The sequence below is a fragment of the Diadema setosum genome, chromosome 5 (genome assembly GCF_964275005.1).
Source record: "Diadema setosum chromosome 5, eeDiaSeto1, whole genome shotgun sequence".
NCBI classification, from domain to species: Eukaryota; Metazoa; Echinodermata; class Echinoidea; order Diadematoida; family Diadematidae; genus Diadema; species Diadema setosum.
In genome coordinates this window covers 28,876,742-28,894,800 of record NC_092689.1, presented here as the reverse complement: position 1 = coordinate 28,894,800, position 18,059 = coordinate 28,876,742, and the positions used below count along the sequence as shown (strand labels likewise).

General features: G+C 39.9%; 1 protein-coding gene across 1 annotated transcript in view; it reads left to right on the top strand.

Annotated features, from left to right (window-relative positions):
- The first annotated feature begins 258 nt into the window (after positions 1 to 258).
- Positions 259 to 18,059, top strand: part of LOC140229254 (protein PAT1 homolog 1-like) — a 59,013-nt gene continuing 41,212 nt past the window's right edge. Inside the window, exons 1-12 of the mRNA XM_072309532.1 lie at positions 259 to 342; positions 2,709 to 2,790; positions 6,457 to 6,572; positions 8,006 to 8,113; positions 8,775 to 9,008; positions 9,485 to 9,814; positions 10,326 to 10,768; positions 11,482 to 11,574; positions 12,361 to 12,562; positions 13,401 to 13,527; positions 13,809 to 13,909; positions 17,565 to 17,773. Of these exons, the coding sequence (XP_072165633.1) occupies positions 304 to 342; positions 2,709 to 2,790; positions 6,457 to 6,572; positions 8,006 to 8,113; positions 8,775 to 9,008; positions 9,485 to 9,814; positions 10,326 to 10,768; positions 11,482 to 11,574; positions 12,361 to 12,562; positions 13,401 to 13,527; positions 13,809 to 13,909; positions 17,565 to 17,773 (2,084 nt within the window). The 5' untranslated portion in view covers positions 259 to 303. The remainder of the gene's footprint in view (positions 343 to 2,708; positions 2,791 to 6,456; positions 6,573 to 8,005; positions 8,114 to 8,774; positions 9,009 to 9,484; positions 9,815 to 10,325; positions 10,769 to 11,481; positions 11,575 to 12,360; positions 12,563 to 13,400; positions 13,528 to 13,808; positions 13,910 to 17,564; positions 17,774 to 18,059) is intronic.

The window sequence follows — 18,059 nt, the reverse complement described above, 5'->3', positions numbered from 1 at the left end:
AGGCAGTAATGGACAACTCCATTACAAAAATGAGGATTTGAAATGTAAGACCACTTAAATCACCAATTTATTAAATCTTTAATGGCAAATGTAATTGAGAAATATAAAGTAACAAAAAATAAAAGATGCAGAAAATACAGAATATAGAAATAATCGCCTAAAAGTTATCTTTTGGCAGAGGAAAATCTCAACATCTTTCCAGTTTACCCCTTATGTATAATGTGCTAGTCTATATCTTTCATGATATTTCTCATCGGATATGGGTTTCGAGAATTCAGGGATTCCCGTGCCCGCGAAATCAAGATGACAGACACCTTATTTGGATTCGATGCAGATTTACCTGTGAGTATCATATGAGGCAAAAATGACATTTCACGTGGCATATGATGTGCATTCTGTCAGTGGACCGAACTCTGAAACGTACTCACATTCTTTGCGTAAATGTCACTGCATTGTTTATGGTGAAACGAATAGACAGTCCCATATATTCGAATTCAAGTTGTTACGACTCAGGTGCATGGATATGGCATGGATGATGCATGATGACATTATCATTGTGTTTGCAAGTCGATGCAAATATAGAGTTGTCTATTTTCTGTCAGCTGTCTAGATGATGTGGAATTGGGAATTGTTTGAATATTGTGTTTTGCAAGTGTGCTTAATCGTCATAGGTCTGTAAAATTAAACATTATCATCATAATTCATTGACATGCATACTTATCCCCGATTTATATTCAGTGATTGTGTCATTTTGTAAAAATTCAGGAAACCAGAACTTTACTCAGCGTAGATCATCAATGTAACAGTTGAGTTAGATCCCTACTCAGAGTCGGGGTCTCACACTCACTCACAGTGCAGCGTAGAAGTTTAATTTCAAACAAGCACAGACTAAATCTGTGCTTGTTTGAAATTAAAACTTCTAGTTCTACGCTGCACTGTGAGTGTGAGTGTCATTACATTGACAAGTGCATAAGGATCCCCCCGCCTCATGAGATGAGCACCCTGCCTGGCCATGCTCGTGTCGTGCCATGAGGCCTAGCCCCCGGGGCGAGGCTGGCCCTTTCTTGCCTTGGCTCACTTCTTCTCATCCATCTCAGCTCACATATCATATATGACTGTGCATCACAAAACCAACAAAAAGTCGCACCCCTTGATTTCATGTGAGGACTCATGGGTTATTCTTGGGTTTTTCATATTTTCTAGGAGAACTAGACCCTATTCCTCTTCTGCATCATTCTTGTGTTTGGGACCATACAATGAATGGCAAAGTGTGTTTCAGCAGTTTTTCTGCAACCCTTTTTTCTTTGTAGGATAGTGAAATCATAATCGGGTATTTCTTAAAAGGCCCCTTTTCATTTCATGAAAATCATTTATGCACTCTTCATTTTCAACTATTATAGCTTTTGAAATGATACAGCTAGAGTATACTACTTTGAAAATTGGAATTTTGGACAGTAACTTTGTGTCAATAGAGCATGGATAATTTTAGCTTAATCTGATAATCCCTTCAGTGTCATTGCTCCTGTGGTTTACATCCTGTTTTTTTGTCCAATTCATCACACAGCTAGCATGGTTTTGTAAAGATTTAAGTAAAGTGCCTGAATAGACTGTGTACTTCAGAGTCTTTTTTCTCAGTTCACACTTTCCAGAGTGTGTGTGTGTTCCCCCCCCCCCCCATTGTTTAGATAGGTTAGGAGAGTCCATTTGAATTGAATTACATATCACTTTAAAGCTTAGAGTCTGCCCTTACTATCCCACACTGAGAGTAGGTGGGTACTTGAATTTGTCAGCAAACTAATCACTTTGTAGGTATTACGCGGGTTCACTTTCTTCATGAATTCTGCTGTCCACTAGCCTTTAGGCGCTTTTTGTGCAAGTGTCCCACTGCATCCAGTGTAGACAGTGCGCAAGCCATACAATAAAACGCCATGTACAGATATCTCCTCACGTGCGTGCGCAAGCTCGCCCTGGAAATCTCACAGCTTTGTATGGCTTGCACGCTGTCTGCGCTGGATGTCCCTGCTGATCTTATTTCTAATCTATAGAAAATTGATGGGAGTTGTTGCTTCATGCTGCACAAACACTCATTGCAATTGTATCTTTTGATTGTCTTTGCATAAAAGAATTTCATATTTCTACTTGAACACTAGGCATTGATGATGCAATGCACTTAAACTTGCATGCAGCTTGAAAGTTCATTTGATTGTTACAGTATGCATTATTTTGTTGGGACTGTATTTCATATCAGAGTCTTGGGCATAACACACATGTGTACAACAAAGTTGCTTGATTTATTCTTATTATGGTAATTGTTCGATGACATGTGTGGGGGGTTGGGGGTAGATAGGTCTTGATCTAGGTTAATTTTCATGAGATGTCTGTTTTGAAGGATGGTCACTGGTCCTGCAAATGAATTTAATAGAAAGAAAAGGTTATGATCTCAACAGTTTCCACTAGTGTTACTCACATTTCACTGTGTTCATGAACCTGTGCTAGTAACCTGGTGTGACAGTCATGAGTATAACCTTGAGTCATTCAGTTATCAAATATGAAACTTCATGTTGTGCATTTATATGTACTGTATATTTTCATACTTTGAGTGAATATTTTGTCAGAATGAATTGTACAATGTACGTAGATATGCATCTCTTTTTCTTTTTGTTTGTTTGTTGCTGTTTTTTAATCCCTTTTCCTTTGAAATATTTCAGCCTCTGGATGAAGGCCCAGAGGAGGATGAAGGGGATTACTATGACAACGTCAATGATGACACCTTCGGTGCTGGAGCAGATGGTGAGCTGACAGACCCAGACAGAGCTTGTCACAAAGCTTGGAATTTATTTAGGTTCAAATCTAGTCACCTACACCATTTTGAAGTTTTCTGACTCTACCTGGGCTTAATGATAATTTTCATTGTATAGTGCTCTCAATCGCCAGGTATATGTGCACATGGGTATTTGTCGACTACAGACGACGGTGACAATGTTTTTGTAGCATGCTGCTCCATATGTATGCTGTATTTATTCATTCTTTTTCAATAATTGGGATCTAACATACAAATCATGCCCCGAGTACTAAAATCATCTTTGTATGTGCTGGCAGTTATATCTAGTACTTGCTTACCTTGCTGAAACCCAAGGTCGTACATTTGACACAAAACTTTTAAAGGGGAAATCCAGTCCAAATATAAGTTAGTCTGATAAGAAAGAGTAAAATATTACGAGTTCAACGGTATGATTTTGAATGAAATCGGATGAAACATAAGGAAGCTATGACATTTTGAAGTTTTGGTGTGGTGTTTTTTGTTTGTTTGTTTGTTTGTTTGTTGTTGTTGGGTTTTTTTTTTTGGGGGGGGGGAACAGTTCTTGAACAGTCAATATGAATATGCAATTCGTTAACGGGCCATTAAAGGGGAAGGCTAGTAACTGATCAGTGGGAATCAGTGGAAATGCTGGGAGATGATTGTTCCAATTCTTATGGGATTCCTTCAAGAGTTCATTGTATATCTATTGTTGTGTGAAAATGATTTGCTTCAGAACGGTTTCATATTCAAGTAATGTGCAGATTAATGCTCCGTCACTGACCAGGGACGCTAACCTGGAAGCATTAAACTGCACATTACTTGAATATGAGACCATTCTGAAGCAAATCATTTTCACACAACAATAGATATACAATGAACTCTTGAATGAATCCCATAAGGATTGGAACAACAATCTCCCAGCATTTCCACTGATTCCCACTGATCAGTTACTAGCCTTCCCCTTTAACGATCGCTTTGTCACTATACGGGCATGCTAACCTGGAAACATTAAACTGCACATTACTTGAATTAGAGACCATTCTGAAGCAAATAATTTTCACACAACAATAGATATACATTGTATGTGACCCTGCATCACAAAACGAACAAAAAGTCGCACCCCTTGATTTTACATGAGGACTCAACAAAGGTGAAACAGGTCAACCAAATCAATATTGGGTTTTTCATATTTTCTGATAAAGCTACCCTTCTTCTACATTATTTTTAAGTTTGGGATCGTAAAATGAATTGGAAAGTGCATTTTCAGCAGCTTTTCTACAACCCCTTTTTAGTAGAGTGGTGAGATCAGGGGGGCATTTCATGAAGGAACTTGTCTGATAAAATGTCCGACAAGTCAATTATATCCGACAATTTCAGAGAAATCAGCCAATCAGACTAAAGAATTTCTCAAAACTTGTCGAATATAATTGACTTGTCAGATATTTTATCCGACAAGTTACTTCATGAAATGCCCCCCAGGTATGTCTTTAAGAGTCCCCTTTTCATTTCTTGATAACTCTTTGCCCATTCTTCACTCTCGAGTCTAATAACTTTTGATGGGATAATGCTACTGCTTTGGAAGTTGGCAGTAATCATGGTCAGTTTGTGTAAATAGAGCATGTTTAATTTCAGCCTAATCTGATAATCTCTTCATTGTTGTTGCTCCAGTGGTTTATATTCTACTTTTTTTCCCCATTCATCGCACAGCTAGCACGGTTTGGTAAAGATTAAGCACTTGAATAGACCCTCTACTTCAGAGCCTCTTTTCTCAATTCACACTTTTCCAGAGTGTGTGCTTTCTTTCCAGTATTTAGTCCATTTCAGTTGAGCTATACATCATCTTAAAGCATAAAGTCTGCTCTTTCAGAATCCGCCCTAATGCCCCAGTCACATAGACATCCCGGATCACCCCGGACCACCCCAGATCTGATCCGGGGAGAGATCCGTGTTGATGCCGGGAGGCCAACAAGGCAACTTTTGGAGGTCAAAAACATCCGGCGTCATCCGGGGATTGCCGTGTTGGCAGAGCAATCCGGGGTGGTCCATGTGGCTGTCGTGTAGCTGCCGTGTTGATCTGTGTAGATGCCGTGTTTGTCCGTGTAGACGCCATGCTCTTCCGGCCTTATCTGTGTAGCTGCCGTGTTGATACCAAGTGTACAGTCATACCAAAATCCCGGATCTCCCCGGACGTCCGCGGGTCACCGTGTAGATCCTTGAGCATCCGTGTTTATATGTGACCGGGGCATTAACTAAAAATTCATGTCTGACGACTTTTTGCTGGTTTTGTGGTGCAGGGTCACATACATCATGTATAATGTACTCTTATATGAATCCCACAAGGATTGGAGCAATCATCCCCCAGCATTCCCACTGATTCCCACTGATCAATTACTAGCCATCTCCTTTAAATTTGCGTTTGTGGAGTACTGTACTGAACGGAGAAGAGTACAGTTGTACACGCGTACGTCACATTCACATCGGGATCAGACTCAATATTTTAGCGTGTCTTTAATTTCGCGAATAGCACCTGACTCTCGAAATTTGCAAAAATAAAAACCTCGCGAAATAGTCGGCGTATACAGTACCTAAAATGCACTGTACAGATATCTGTTGCAAGCAGGCCTGTTTCTGTGATAGCATCGCTTTTTCACTTACGTGATAAGCTCTTGTCATCACTGATAATTTCTCTCTCTCTGTGTCAGTTGAATCTGGATGACTCATGACTTTAGAACCAATATTGCTCTACTGTACTGATTGTGTTAACTTCTGCTTCTTGTCCAAATATAGTACTGTTTGCAAAAAGAAAGTATGGCATATCACTACCAATATAAATATGGAATCATATCAGCTACAATGTAGTTCTGTCCATTCTGGACCCAACTGTTCCTGCAAAATGTGTTTCCATCTCAAATTACCAGGTAGATTAGATGGAAGAAATTATTCCATTGCCAATTGGAAATGTGTCTTTTGTTTTTGTGTGACATACAATGTACCGTAATTCACACTTTCACAGCCAGTTTCAATGAAATAAGCAGGCAGTCACATGGAAGTACTTCAAATGATGTATGTTTAATCCTTTTAGAGCAAAAGAAGACACAGCTTGACAACATCAGATGAAATGAAGAGCATGAATAGTATCGCTACTCAGTTGCCAACAATCTTCAGTCATAGATTCAATTCTTCCAGGTATATGTAGAAGGAGAGAGTGATGAGCGAGATGATATGTTTAATCTGGTCAACATACACCGGATTTTCTCATGGCAGCTCATTGCAAAATATGTGAATATTAAATCCACTTTGTGACAGTGTTTGTGATTTTCATAGTTGATTCATAGTGGGGATGGACCCCAAACTGGCGAGGGCGAAATAAATTTCCTCTTGCCCTCCCAGAAAGTGGGAACATGTGGGAATCTCTCTCTCTCTCTTGTCATTATCACTCTTGAGCTTTTCTCACAGAGTGTTCACATTTGTTGACTCTTTAATAAGATTTCTTGAATTCTTGTAAGATATTTGTATGAACTCTAATGTTTCTTCTGAAGGAAATGGACATGCATACTGTGATAAACAATTTTATATAATATATATATATATATTTTTTTTAATGTCCATGGACTACAATGTATAATTATTGGTGGGATGATGCACTTTTTTTTTAGCTGGAGACTGGGAGGATGCCCATGAGCGGATGGCAGAGGACTTCCGTCAAGAAGAGGAGATACCTGGAAAAGGAGGACGGCAAGACGGGGTCCATGAGCTGATTCCATTCTTTGAGGTGAGGCAGTCTTTCGTAGAGGTTAATTAACTGCTAGGGCACAAAGCATATTTTGTGAAAATCTTCCCATACTCTTCCATTGATGTGAACTCCTCGTTTTGGCAATTAATCAATGACATGACACATTAAGAATGCACAATTATGTGGCATTTGATTTTTACGTAAAGTTCATCATTTCAATTAAGTAGCCTTTGCATACTGTGTGAAATAGTGATGGAGACCTGTTGTATTGTACTGTCCTTGTTCATCACCTTGGGAACAAGCTACTCATTCCCCCATGACTGCGTTTGTTTTCATCTAAAGTACAACACATGGGGCACAGTTCACCATGATACATTTTTGTATTGCCACTTGTGGAAATAAAATTGTGATCATACATTTACAATGTTGGTATTGATAGTCACAACTACCATAAGGTAAAACATTACTGTGAGGAGTAGTGCGAAACATGCAGAATGATATGGTTGCTCATTATTCCAAGTGAGCGTGCCTAAAAACCAGGAGAAAACAGATCAGCAAGCGCTAGAGATATATCTGATCAAAATAAGACATATATACGTATTGCAAAAAGCAATGCCATTGTGACAATGTGGCAGAGTAGTGCAGAATGAGAATGCTTACCCATCATGAATTCTATCGATCATTTCAAAGTTATGCATGGAAAACTCTCTCGGGACTGCTGAAATGCAATAACTTTACAAAGATGTTATTCAGTAGCTTTTATGTATTATTTATCTTGATATTCTTCTTCCTCACATGTGTCTGCTGTAGCTTTAGTGATGATGCTATGACAGTGCTGTTGCTCTATGAGAACTGCTTTTATCATAATCATCATGTTGTGATCAATTAACCTGCAAGGTAGAAAGTCAGGATTGAATTAAAGAGCTCTGTCATGAGTAGTTATGCCAGGAAAGTGCAGTGTAAATCATATAGAAAACGTGCCAAGAGCCATGTTATCCTTTCGCCCACATGTTTTATACATAGTACTTTTCAGCTTTGCATTGAAGGTAGTTTTATTTATCTATTTATCAATATTGATTTTGTAAATATGTGATGCAGCATCACCAAACCAACAAAAAGTCGCTGGGCAAGAATATTTAGGTAAGGGCAGATTCTGAAAGAGCAGACTCTAGGCTTTAACTGATGTATACCATGTAACTCAATACAACTGGACCATTTTAACCTGTCTTGGTAAAGAAAGTACACACTCTGGAAAAGTGTTTACTGAGAAAAGAGGCTTTGAAGCTTTGAAGCATGACTGTTTCTTGATGCACTATCACATACAATGTATAACATACATTCTCTAAAATATAGTATTGTCATCTTTCAGCAATTGATATGAATGCATATATGCATAAATAGAGCTGTTATTAGATTAAAAGAACCAATGCATTTGCAGAAATTTGATTTTGTCTATTTGCTTCATTTTACAGGAGGAAGATCTTGAGAAAAGTATCACTCAGCTTGTACTTGATGATGATGATAATTACTATGACCCTGCACTCAAGAAGACATCACAGTCCAAACCTATCTCCATTAAAGTAAGTACAATTGATTATTGTATTATAATATTTTGTGTCAAGTGTAAGTGGCTGATTGCTGTAAAACCAGAACTTTTTGCATGCATGAAATTTTTGCGAGTAGCCAAGATTCGTGAAGTTAAAATGCAAGCAAAGGTTCTTGTCTGCCAATGGATGCTGCAAAAAACGCTGACGACTCCAATTCACGAAAATTTTATGCTGCGAATATATCTGGTTTTACATTATCTGTCAAGAGTCCTGATATAACTGAGAGTATTGCCATCGTATCCTCCCCCCTCCCACCCCCAATGAAAGAAACCAAACAAACAAGCAAAAAACAACAGGTAACAAAAACTCTGGTCCTTACTAGGTGTGTGTGTGTGTGTGTGTGTGTGTGTGTGCATGTGTTTGTTGTAACCCTCATGTGTACAGTGCCTCAGAAAACTAAAATGCTTCTATGTATTTTATGCATATTCATTCCACAAGTCATACCTGGTGAGTGCCAACCTAGCTACCAAGTCTTCTTGAAGGTAGCTAAGTTTTAGGAATATCTATGTACCATAGAATGTGTTTCTTGTGCATACTTGCTCTTCAATGAAATGGATTTTTCATTTGGAAACTGGGAAGTTGTATTTTGTTTTTATTGTGGGGAAATCTGTTTTGTTTCTGTTACTCACTGCAGGGTGCAGGAGAATCCAACATCAGTCAGCTGTTTGGGCCCAAGTCTCCCCCGTCTCTTTTTGACCCCACCAACTTCATGTCCCCGACCCGCAACATCTGGGGATCGCCGGAAGTTGGACAGACGGTGGAGCTACCCAGTCGGCAACCCCTCACGGTGACCTCCACCGAAGATCGGCTGAAGGCCATGCTCAACATCGGGCAGGGAGCCAAGAGCAGACCAAGTGATGCGTGGGAGGTGTGTGATGAATATTTTGATGAGACTTTTGTTTAATGTTCTCTACTCAGGGTCTGTTGAATGTAACAGACATTTAGTGTAGTTACAGGTGCTGCTTCAGTTGTTTTGTTTATTCTTGTGTTTGTTTTTGTTTGTATGCAGTTGTAGAATTTGGTAGTACTTGTCACTTGTTACAGTAAACACAATTGCAGCTCCTCAGAAGCACTACCGGGATGCAGATCATGTCATATGCCAATGGAGGTGCCATAGTGGCAAGATTGTGCAGTCTCTCATATGTACAATAAAAGCAAGAGAATTTGTACAAGTGAAAACTGAAAGTTTTTGTTTTGTATATATAGCAGATATCCATCATCTTGAGGTGCTTTAAGCCCTTTGCAACACATCACTACCCCAGTCAAAGAAATGAAAAATGAAGTATCCAAGCCAGAGTATACTGTAACATTGAGCTCTTAACTGGGTGCCCATTTATGCAATAGGACCCCGCCATAGTTCGTGCTGTGGGTGAGGTCCACCCACCCAAAGTGATATCCCTGGCCGAACTGGAGCAGGAACTGACCGGAGGTAAAGGGACATCTAGCAAGGCCTTGCCCGCCAGGTCAGTGTCGCCGGAGATCGGCTCCCCGCCAGCTGCAATACCCCTGCCCATCGGCACCCCGCCCCGGGGTGCCTCGCACATGCACCAAGCCAGACTTCCAGGCACGCAGCCACAAAAGCTACCGCCGGATCAGCACAAGCAGCTGCCCCAGTTTAGCCATGCACCACCACATGCCACGCCGCCATCGCTTGTACCGCAGCAGCAGCAAAATGTAAGTTCTAGTAGTAGTTCCACGGAAGGAACGGATGCCATTATTATTTTATGTCATCCCACATGATTGTTTCTATATGGTGTTGAACAAACCTCATTTATATGTGCTGTGCCACTCTCACATCGTGGGTGTAGAACAGGAGTTGCTGTTGTTTTGGGAAGTAATGGAAAGAGTAGAATGTCTGGTATTTCCGTGGTGCTGACTGGGAAAAATAGCAGTGCAAATTTATGGAAATTTGTTATTTACTCTAAAAATGATCTTGATATCATTAATTAATCTAGGAAATTTGCACTTTTGGTTGTCATTCATTAACAAATCAATGCACAAAAAAAAAGCAGTGTTTTCATCCAAATGAGATTAGTATACTAGTCTGATGATCACTCAATGTTGGTTTAAGCACGTCATTGATACAGTTACAGAGTGATAAAAGTACAAATTATTTCTGTGAGACTGAAATATCAGAGAAGTGAGGGCATTGATGTTTTATATTCCATTTTTCCTTTCCATGCAGCAGTCGCCTATTGTTCCCATCCACCCCCAACTCCTCCAGCAGCTTACTCGCCAAATCCACCAGTCCATCGGAGGGAGGGTATCCCCTACCCAGATCAGCCAGCTCATCATCCGTCTCCATGCCTCCGGGGGCAGAATTTCGCCCAATAGCATCAGGCAGGCCGTCTTCACCACCATTCCCCCTCCCCGGGACATCCCACGACGGGCCCCTCCCCCGGGCCAGCCGGGCAATATGGCGGGATCGCCGGGCTTTGGGGGGAGCCCCAGACCACCGCCGTACTCTGGGTCGCCACGCATGCCGTACTCATCCTCGCCAAGGGGCATGCCCATGGGGCCGGGCCCGGGAACAAGTCCTAGCTCAAACACCCCTCCCATGCATGCAGCGGGTAGAGGGCGAGGCCCCTTTCCTAGGGCAATGCATGGTTTGACGCCAATGAATCCAAGGTTTGTACACCCTCTATGGCTCTGAGGTATCTTGCATCTCGTCTAAGTCAGGAACTGTGTCTAGTATCCATTGCTATAGCAACAACTTTATGATTAATCAACCTTGTTTCCTACTATTCTATATCTTGTCATTGGTAAACATGGAGTTAGTTGTCATCAGTGTATTGTATAAAAGTCAAAGACCAAAAGAAAAGGAGGAAGAAACAGCCTCTGACAAATGAAAATGATACTGTTTAGTTCATGAATATTTTGGAAACTGTTGTTACTTCAGTGAGTGTGTGACTTTGTTGACCTTGATTGCACATTACACACACAAAAAAAGGTGGAAACCTGCAGCACCATCTAAACCAAAACTGTACCATCCCTTTGATAGTGTATTTATTACAATTATGCATTATCTACACAGGTAAAAGGTAGCCCATTAGGCCAGAAAATTATTTCGTGAGAAATATGAAGGGACAGTGTTTTCTCCATCCAGGAGGCTGAAAATGTAACGATTTATGTCGCAAGAAACACTGATGAGAATCAGTTCAGATATGGAGTTCTATGACTTGTGATTTATAACATGTCTTGAAATATCTGTACAATTTATTAGGAAATAGTGATACAAACAGTCGTGTAGCCAACATGGGTGATTTCTCCCGAGGAAAACTCAAGTTGATATAACTTCAGTGATATGATTTGTGTGTTTGTTTGTTTTTTGCTGTGAATAGAATCCCTCCAGTGCACTCTCGCCCAGATCAGATGGGTATGAACAGACGCTACCCGTACGGTTCCCAGCAGAGAGGGCCTCAAGCCAACATGCAGTGAGTTTGTAGATCTTGTCTTCAAATCAGTTAAAGTTTTTGCGTGGAGTTGTGTTTGTCTTTTCAGTCAGTTTTAGTAGACCTTTTCTCCTTGTCAGTCACAGCAAGATGTGATCTGTAATTGCATATTGCAGTGATAACAACCTCCCAACCACTAGTGCATCAGTTTTTGTTTGTTTGTTTTTTCTTATGTACTTATTAATAATACCTATTGATAAGAATATTGTCTAATGGCTGGCAAGAATTAATAGAGTGGAATTTGTGTGAATATTCATAATGCAGACAGATCAGTGATATCTACTCAAGTTATTGATGGACAGTGTTAGTCATACAATTTTTTTTGTGTGTGTGTGTGTGTATTATTGGTTGTAAACAATTAGAATTTTATTACTTCAACCATTAGATCATGATTGTTCTAACAATCTTCAAAATTCGGGTAGATTTGCTTCTACGGTTTGTCGGTGAAGTCATGGCCTCATTTATCCCCCATTTTGAGAAAAATACAAAATGCAAAATGTATGTTCTGTGGCACTTGCGCAGAGATCTATAACTGTAGAGGTAAAATGTTGCATGACTAATCCAAGGGATGCAAAGATGTTGGCCTCCTGTTTCCCGTCAATTCTTGCAAAGGGTGGTCGAATTAAAAAACAGAAAAGAAAAAGAGTGTAAGGCAAGGGTATCAAGGTTTGAAAACTGATTGCCTTTAACACAGTGATACCTTGTAGGAAATGCATTGCATATTCACAGTGAGATCTGGAACTTTTTATCTCGTGCGCTTACTTTCAGGAAATATGACAGGGGAGATGGGCCTCGAGCGCAACGCCAAATCCGTTTCCAGCGTGGAGGCAACCAGCACCGGGGTGGTAACCGTGGCGACTATGATGAATATTCCTGCCTGATGTCGACCAAGGAGAAGGAGTGGGTGATTAAGATCCAAATGCTCCAGCTGACATCCAACAACCCTGCCGTAGACGACTTCTACTTCCAGGTTAGGCGATGGTGGTAATGATGAGGTGGTTGGTGGTGGAGGTGGTAATGATGATGATAATGGTGGTATTTATGCTATTGATAATGATAACGTTGCTGGTGACTGTCATGGTGTTGATGATTATAATGATGATGGCATTTGTGGTAGTGATGATGATAGTGATGGTGATTGTTGTGATGATACTGTTGATTTAATGATTATTATGGTGTTAATGATAAACATAATGATTATAGTAGTGTTCATGATAAAGATAGGAATTATAATGTTTAGGTGATAAGATACTGATAAAGATAGTGATTGGAATGATGTCACTAATAATCACAACAATAATGGTTCAAATGATGTTTAGTTATGAAGATAATAGTTTTAGTGGAGATAAATGATAAAGCTAATGATTGTGATAGTGCTAATGAAAAAGATGAGTGTAATGGCGTTAATGATGATGAGGGGAGTGGTGTGAATGGGAGATGATTATGGCATTGACAGTAGAATTGGCGATAGCGACAGTTAAGGTGATAGTGGTGATGAGAATGGTGTTAATTATTGTGATGATAGTGATTTCGATGGTGATTTGGATGAGGGTAATGTGGTGATTTTGGGAGACAGTGATGATGATGATGATGATGGTGTTGGTGATGGTGATGGTGATGGCAACGATAGTGGTAACACCAACCTGGCAGTCATTACACTACTACTCTACCAGGTTACTTCTCATTATGATCGTTTTGTTTTCCCTTGTGCTTGTTTGGTTTGCTGATATCGCCAATTCCCAAGCTAGAGTCTTGAATTATTCTCAGTGCTTTTCATTCATCTCATGTTCTTTTCTGTCCCTGATCAGAATTACATGCAGAGAAAAGCTGCCAAGGAGAAGGATAGAGAAGAGAGTGGAAAGAGTCAGCAAGAAGGAGGAAAGAAAGAAAAGAAACTGGTGCTGAAGCCTCTGGAGAACAAAGTTTATCAACCTGGTAGGCTAACTCAAGTGTTTTATGAAAACTTCTTTATCAAGCATTTTTTGGTGAACTTCTTAACCTGTTGAGGACGAGTCCCGAGTATACTCGGCAGGTGTCTATGAGAAATGCGTGTTGTAGCAAAATCAAATCACCCTCAATGGGTTAAAAAGTGCAAAGAGCAAAGGGTTAAAAAATCAGTCTTTTTTTGCTTGTTCAGGTGAAAGTGTTGTACGTAATGGTTGACTTAAGATTAGTGTCGGAGTGAAATGCGATGTCTTGTCTTTGTCTCCATACAGCTCAATTTGAGGGCGCTCTTGGCAAACTGACTACGTCCAGCGTAAACAACCCTCGTCAGATCATCGACATCCACATTGATAATGCTGCAGAAGATGAAGAGGTGAACAAACTTTTAATAGGGAAACAAAGAACAGATTTGATTTTAAATGAGTATTCTGCATATTTGTTCAGTAAAAGTATGAGTAATGCATATATGGTGGCACCGGCTCGTTTTGGACAAGTATGCTTCTTCTACCAAAATCATGCATGATATTATCTCTTTTTCTTTCTCACATCAAAGCACTTTTAGTAGTAACACCAGTAATTACCAGTGATCTGCTCTACCTGGGGCTGCGGGATTTTAACCCTAACTAGGCCGGGGGGGGCCTCCGAGGCCCCCCCCTCGACGTTCCGCGCGATGTATCGCTAACGTGAAAAGCTATCACCGCGACGTTTCATGACTTTTTTCTGTCGAGTCTCCCGCATCTTTTGACACCAAATTTGCAATGCCCGGGCGCGCGGTTCCGAAGTTTCGCATAAATATGTACATGCATGTCAGACCAAAAATTGCTCAAAAACGTGAATTCGTGTACAATTTCAATGGAAACTGTGCTTACAGTCAAATTTCATAAAAGCATGATTATTTTGGGGTTTTATTGATTAAAATCAACTGATAACACATTTTCTCGTTCGGAACAATGTCGTGGACAAGTTTCATCGAAAAAACAATGAAAAACATAAACTCGAAAAAACAAAGAAATACATAAGAAATTCAAAAAACAATGAAATACTTAGAGAAATTTTTTTGAATGGCTGAATTTTTTTCTCTTATATTTGCTTAGGACACTAAAAAGAGTATTTACACAAAAAAATGTGCCCATTTCAGGCTTTATTTAGTGATTTATACCAAATTGTCTGATTTCATGCATCATTATGCATAAATTAGCATAATTTAGCATAAATGACAATTTTTCAAAAATCTAACTTCGTAGTACTTTAGATTACATCATAGGCAATGTGTGTGCCAATTTTCGTCGCGATCGCGCGGTCGACGGCCGAGATCTGGAGGGGGGGCCTGGGAGGCCCCCCCCCCCCGGCTCTATGATCTACCTAAATAGCCCGGCCTAGTTAGGGTTAAGGAATTCAGAAATTTATGCCTACTATGTTGAGAAATGCAAAGTCTTTCCAGTAGCTAACGTCTATGAATTTACATATTTATGCAAACAGTCACAACAATGTGCAACAGTGGAAGAATCTTGATATGTAGCATATGAGTGTTAAGCCATGGAGGTGCTGGAGATGGAGATAGAACTACTACTCTCCTTTGAAGTCATGCTCGGCACCACTGAGAAGTTATGCGCTGAGCTACAAGTGGTACCCATTTTCTTTGACAACAGTGAGCATCAATAATCAGGGCTAGCGCTCTTAAAGCAGAAAAGACCTCCCCCTGTTGCAGTTTGCTCTCTTTTTCTATGTGCTGGCATCAATCTATGCGTGTGCTTTGAATTGGGGCAATGAATCAAAATGCAGTGTAAAAATCACGCTTAACAGCAAAAAGCAGAAAAACACACTGGAACATGCTTTAGTGGAGTAATTGAAAGAATACATATGCCAGATTTACAAAAAAACAACAACAACAAACAAACTAAAAACTAATTTGCGCAAATGTCTGCATCATGAAAAAAATGTCAAGTTCTTAGGAAGACCTATTTTCTTTATGCCTCCGCCAACGAAGTGGCCGGAGGCATTATGTTTTCGGGTCGTCCATCCGTCCGTACGTCCGTCCCGTTTTGTTTTTGTTGATATCTCAAGAACCGTGAGGGGGTTTTGCATCAAACTTGGTATGAGGGTATATCCTGGGGGGATAATACTTTGTTTCGATTTTAGGGTCACGGGGTCAAAGGTCACAGGTTATTTTGTGGAGAAAAAGGTTGAAATTTCATGTTTTTCTCCATTTCTCGCAAATGGTTCAAGGTATCTTCATGGAACATAGTATATATGCATGTACCGATGGGCAGTGATTATCTAGGGAAGTTGGGGGTCATGGGTCAAAGGTCAGGGGGTCAAAGGTCAAGGTTAACTCCTCAAAGTATCACTACTTTCCTTATATTTATGCAATGCCTGAAGGATTTTTTTAAAACTTGATGTATGCATGTATATCCCAATATATATTCTGTGGGAAGCTTCTTGCCAAAAGGTCAAAGGTCAAGTGAAAGTGCTAAATTGCACTTCTTCCTCCATATCTCAAAAGTAACTCAAGATATTATCATGAAACTTACATATTTATGCATGTTCTACCTAACAGTGATTTTCTTTGGAACTGTGGGGTCAAAGGTCAAAGGCCAGGTTTTGATTATACTATTTTACCATTTGATACTGAAATTATACTTTTTCTCAATACCTTGAAAATTACTCAATGCATAAACTTGTAAAAGGGTCAAAAGTCAAGTGAAAATCATCAGTTCCCCCAAATACCTACACTCTGACGTTTTAATCATTCATCCAATTGAACCTAGTTCTAGGAAAGTGAACATTCAGCACATTTGTGGCAAACCTGTCATTTTAATATTTTGCCAATTGTGTGAAACTGTCATCACACATTTTCAAGACATTGTACTATAGACCTATTAGGAGAACCATGCATTATGGCGGAGGCATACACCAGTCGCCGTAGCGACATTTCTAGTTTCATTTAGATTTGTGCATTACGAGAACAGGAACACATGTTTATAGCATAGAATTCTTGTCTTAAACTACTTTAAACATATCGTAGTATTTCATTCAATATTTTGCATTGAAGTACAACTTGATGAAATATTCAAAATTTTTCTTGTAATAAATGCAAACAAAGGGAAACTGACCGGAAATGAATGTAATTTATGAGTGGAAAATTGAGCAAAGAAAATGGGATTCCATCGGAATCGTAATCCTGATTGAATCCCATTTTCTCTCCACTAATTAACTTTTTCTTGGTCTCCAAATTTCGTCTGGGAGATAGAGCAGTGCCGAGCATGACTTTAAAGCGAAGAGGAATTTTAGACATCCCATTGTAACGCCTGAGAACCTAAACTTGTGTTTGCATGAATTATGAAGAAGATGCAACTCCATCTCTAACACCTCCCAGGTGAAACATTACAATGTCATCATTCTTCACACAGAAATCTGTCACTTTCATTGGGGTAAACCTGGTGCTGACTGTGAAAAGAATCTTGATATGTACCATGTGCGTGTGAAGCATTACAATGTCATCATTCTTCATGCAAAAATCTGTCACAGTTTGTGATAAATCTGGTGCCAACAGTGAAAAGAATCTTAAAGGGATCATATAGTTCTGGTTGAGACCTAATTTCAGGTTTCTAACATTTTTTTGTGAGATAATGAGAAACCTCTTATGAAACATGAAAGAGCATGTAATTCTATGTGGAATTCAACATTAATTTGATGAAAATTGGTTTTGAAATGGCTGACATATCCAAAAAAGAGCGATTCTAATAAAGTGTGGGACCCACACTTTATTACGATTGCTTTGTTTTACTTTGTTTTTGGATGTTTCAGTCATTCAAAACCCGATTTTCATGAAATAAACTTTGAATTCCTCTTAAAATGGTATGCTCTGTACTATATCATTAATGTTTTCTTGGTATCTCGCAAAAAGTTAAAAGCCCAATTCTCATCTCCACCAAAACTGTACCACCCCTTTAAAGTATGCACTGTAACATGTGAGTGTGAAACATTGCAATATCACCATTCATCAAACAAAAATCTGCCACACGCAGGGGGGTAAACCTGGTGCCAAAGACCACGGTCGTCGACGTCGGACACTTCTTGCCATCGAGCGCCTCTACGGCATCGTCTTGGTGATCGAGGAGCTGGACCAGCAGGTGGGAGGCCTCCCGGAGTCTGACACGGGTCCCCTTCTGGAGAAGAGGAAGGGGCTCATCTCACAGATGTGTGCTATGCTGAGAGGGGAAGGACTGAAGGATAGGTATGAAAAAGGTTCATCCTGAACCAGTTTCCTCCCAAATAAAGAGAATTTTAAGTAAACATTCAAAGAAAATCACCATTTGGCACAAATTCATATGCTGTGTCTATGCTAGAATCCTGGAAAGGACAAAATGTAAGACTTTTGCTCATTCCACAGCAGGGAAAGCAATAAGAGCAAGGAGAAAATTCATACAATGTCTGTAGTAATGCAAGCGCTTCAGATGAATTCGGGAAAACTTGGGGTTTTACTGATTTCATGAAATGGACAGCAACAGCAGCAGACGATG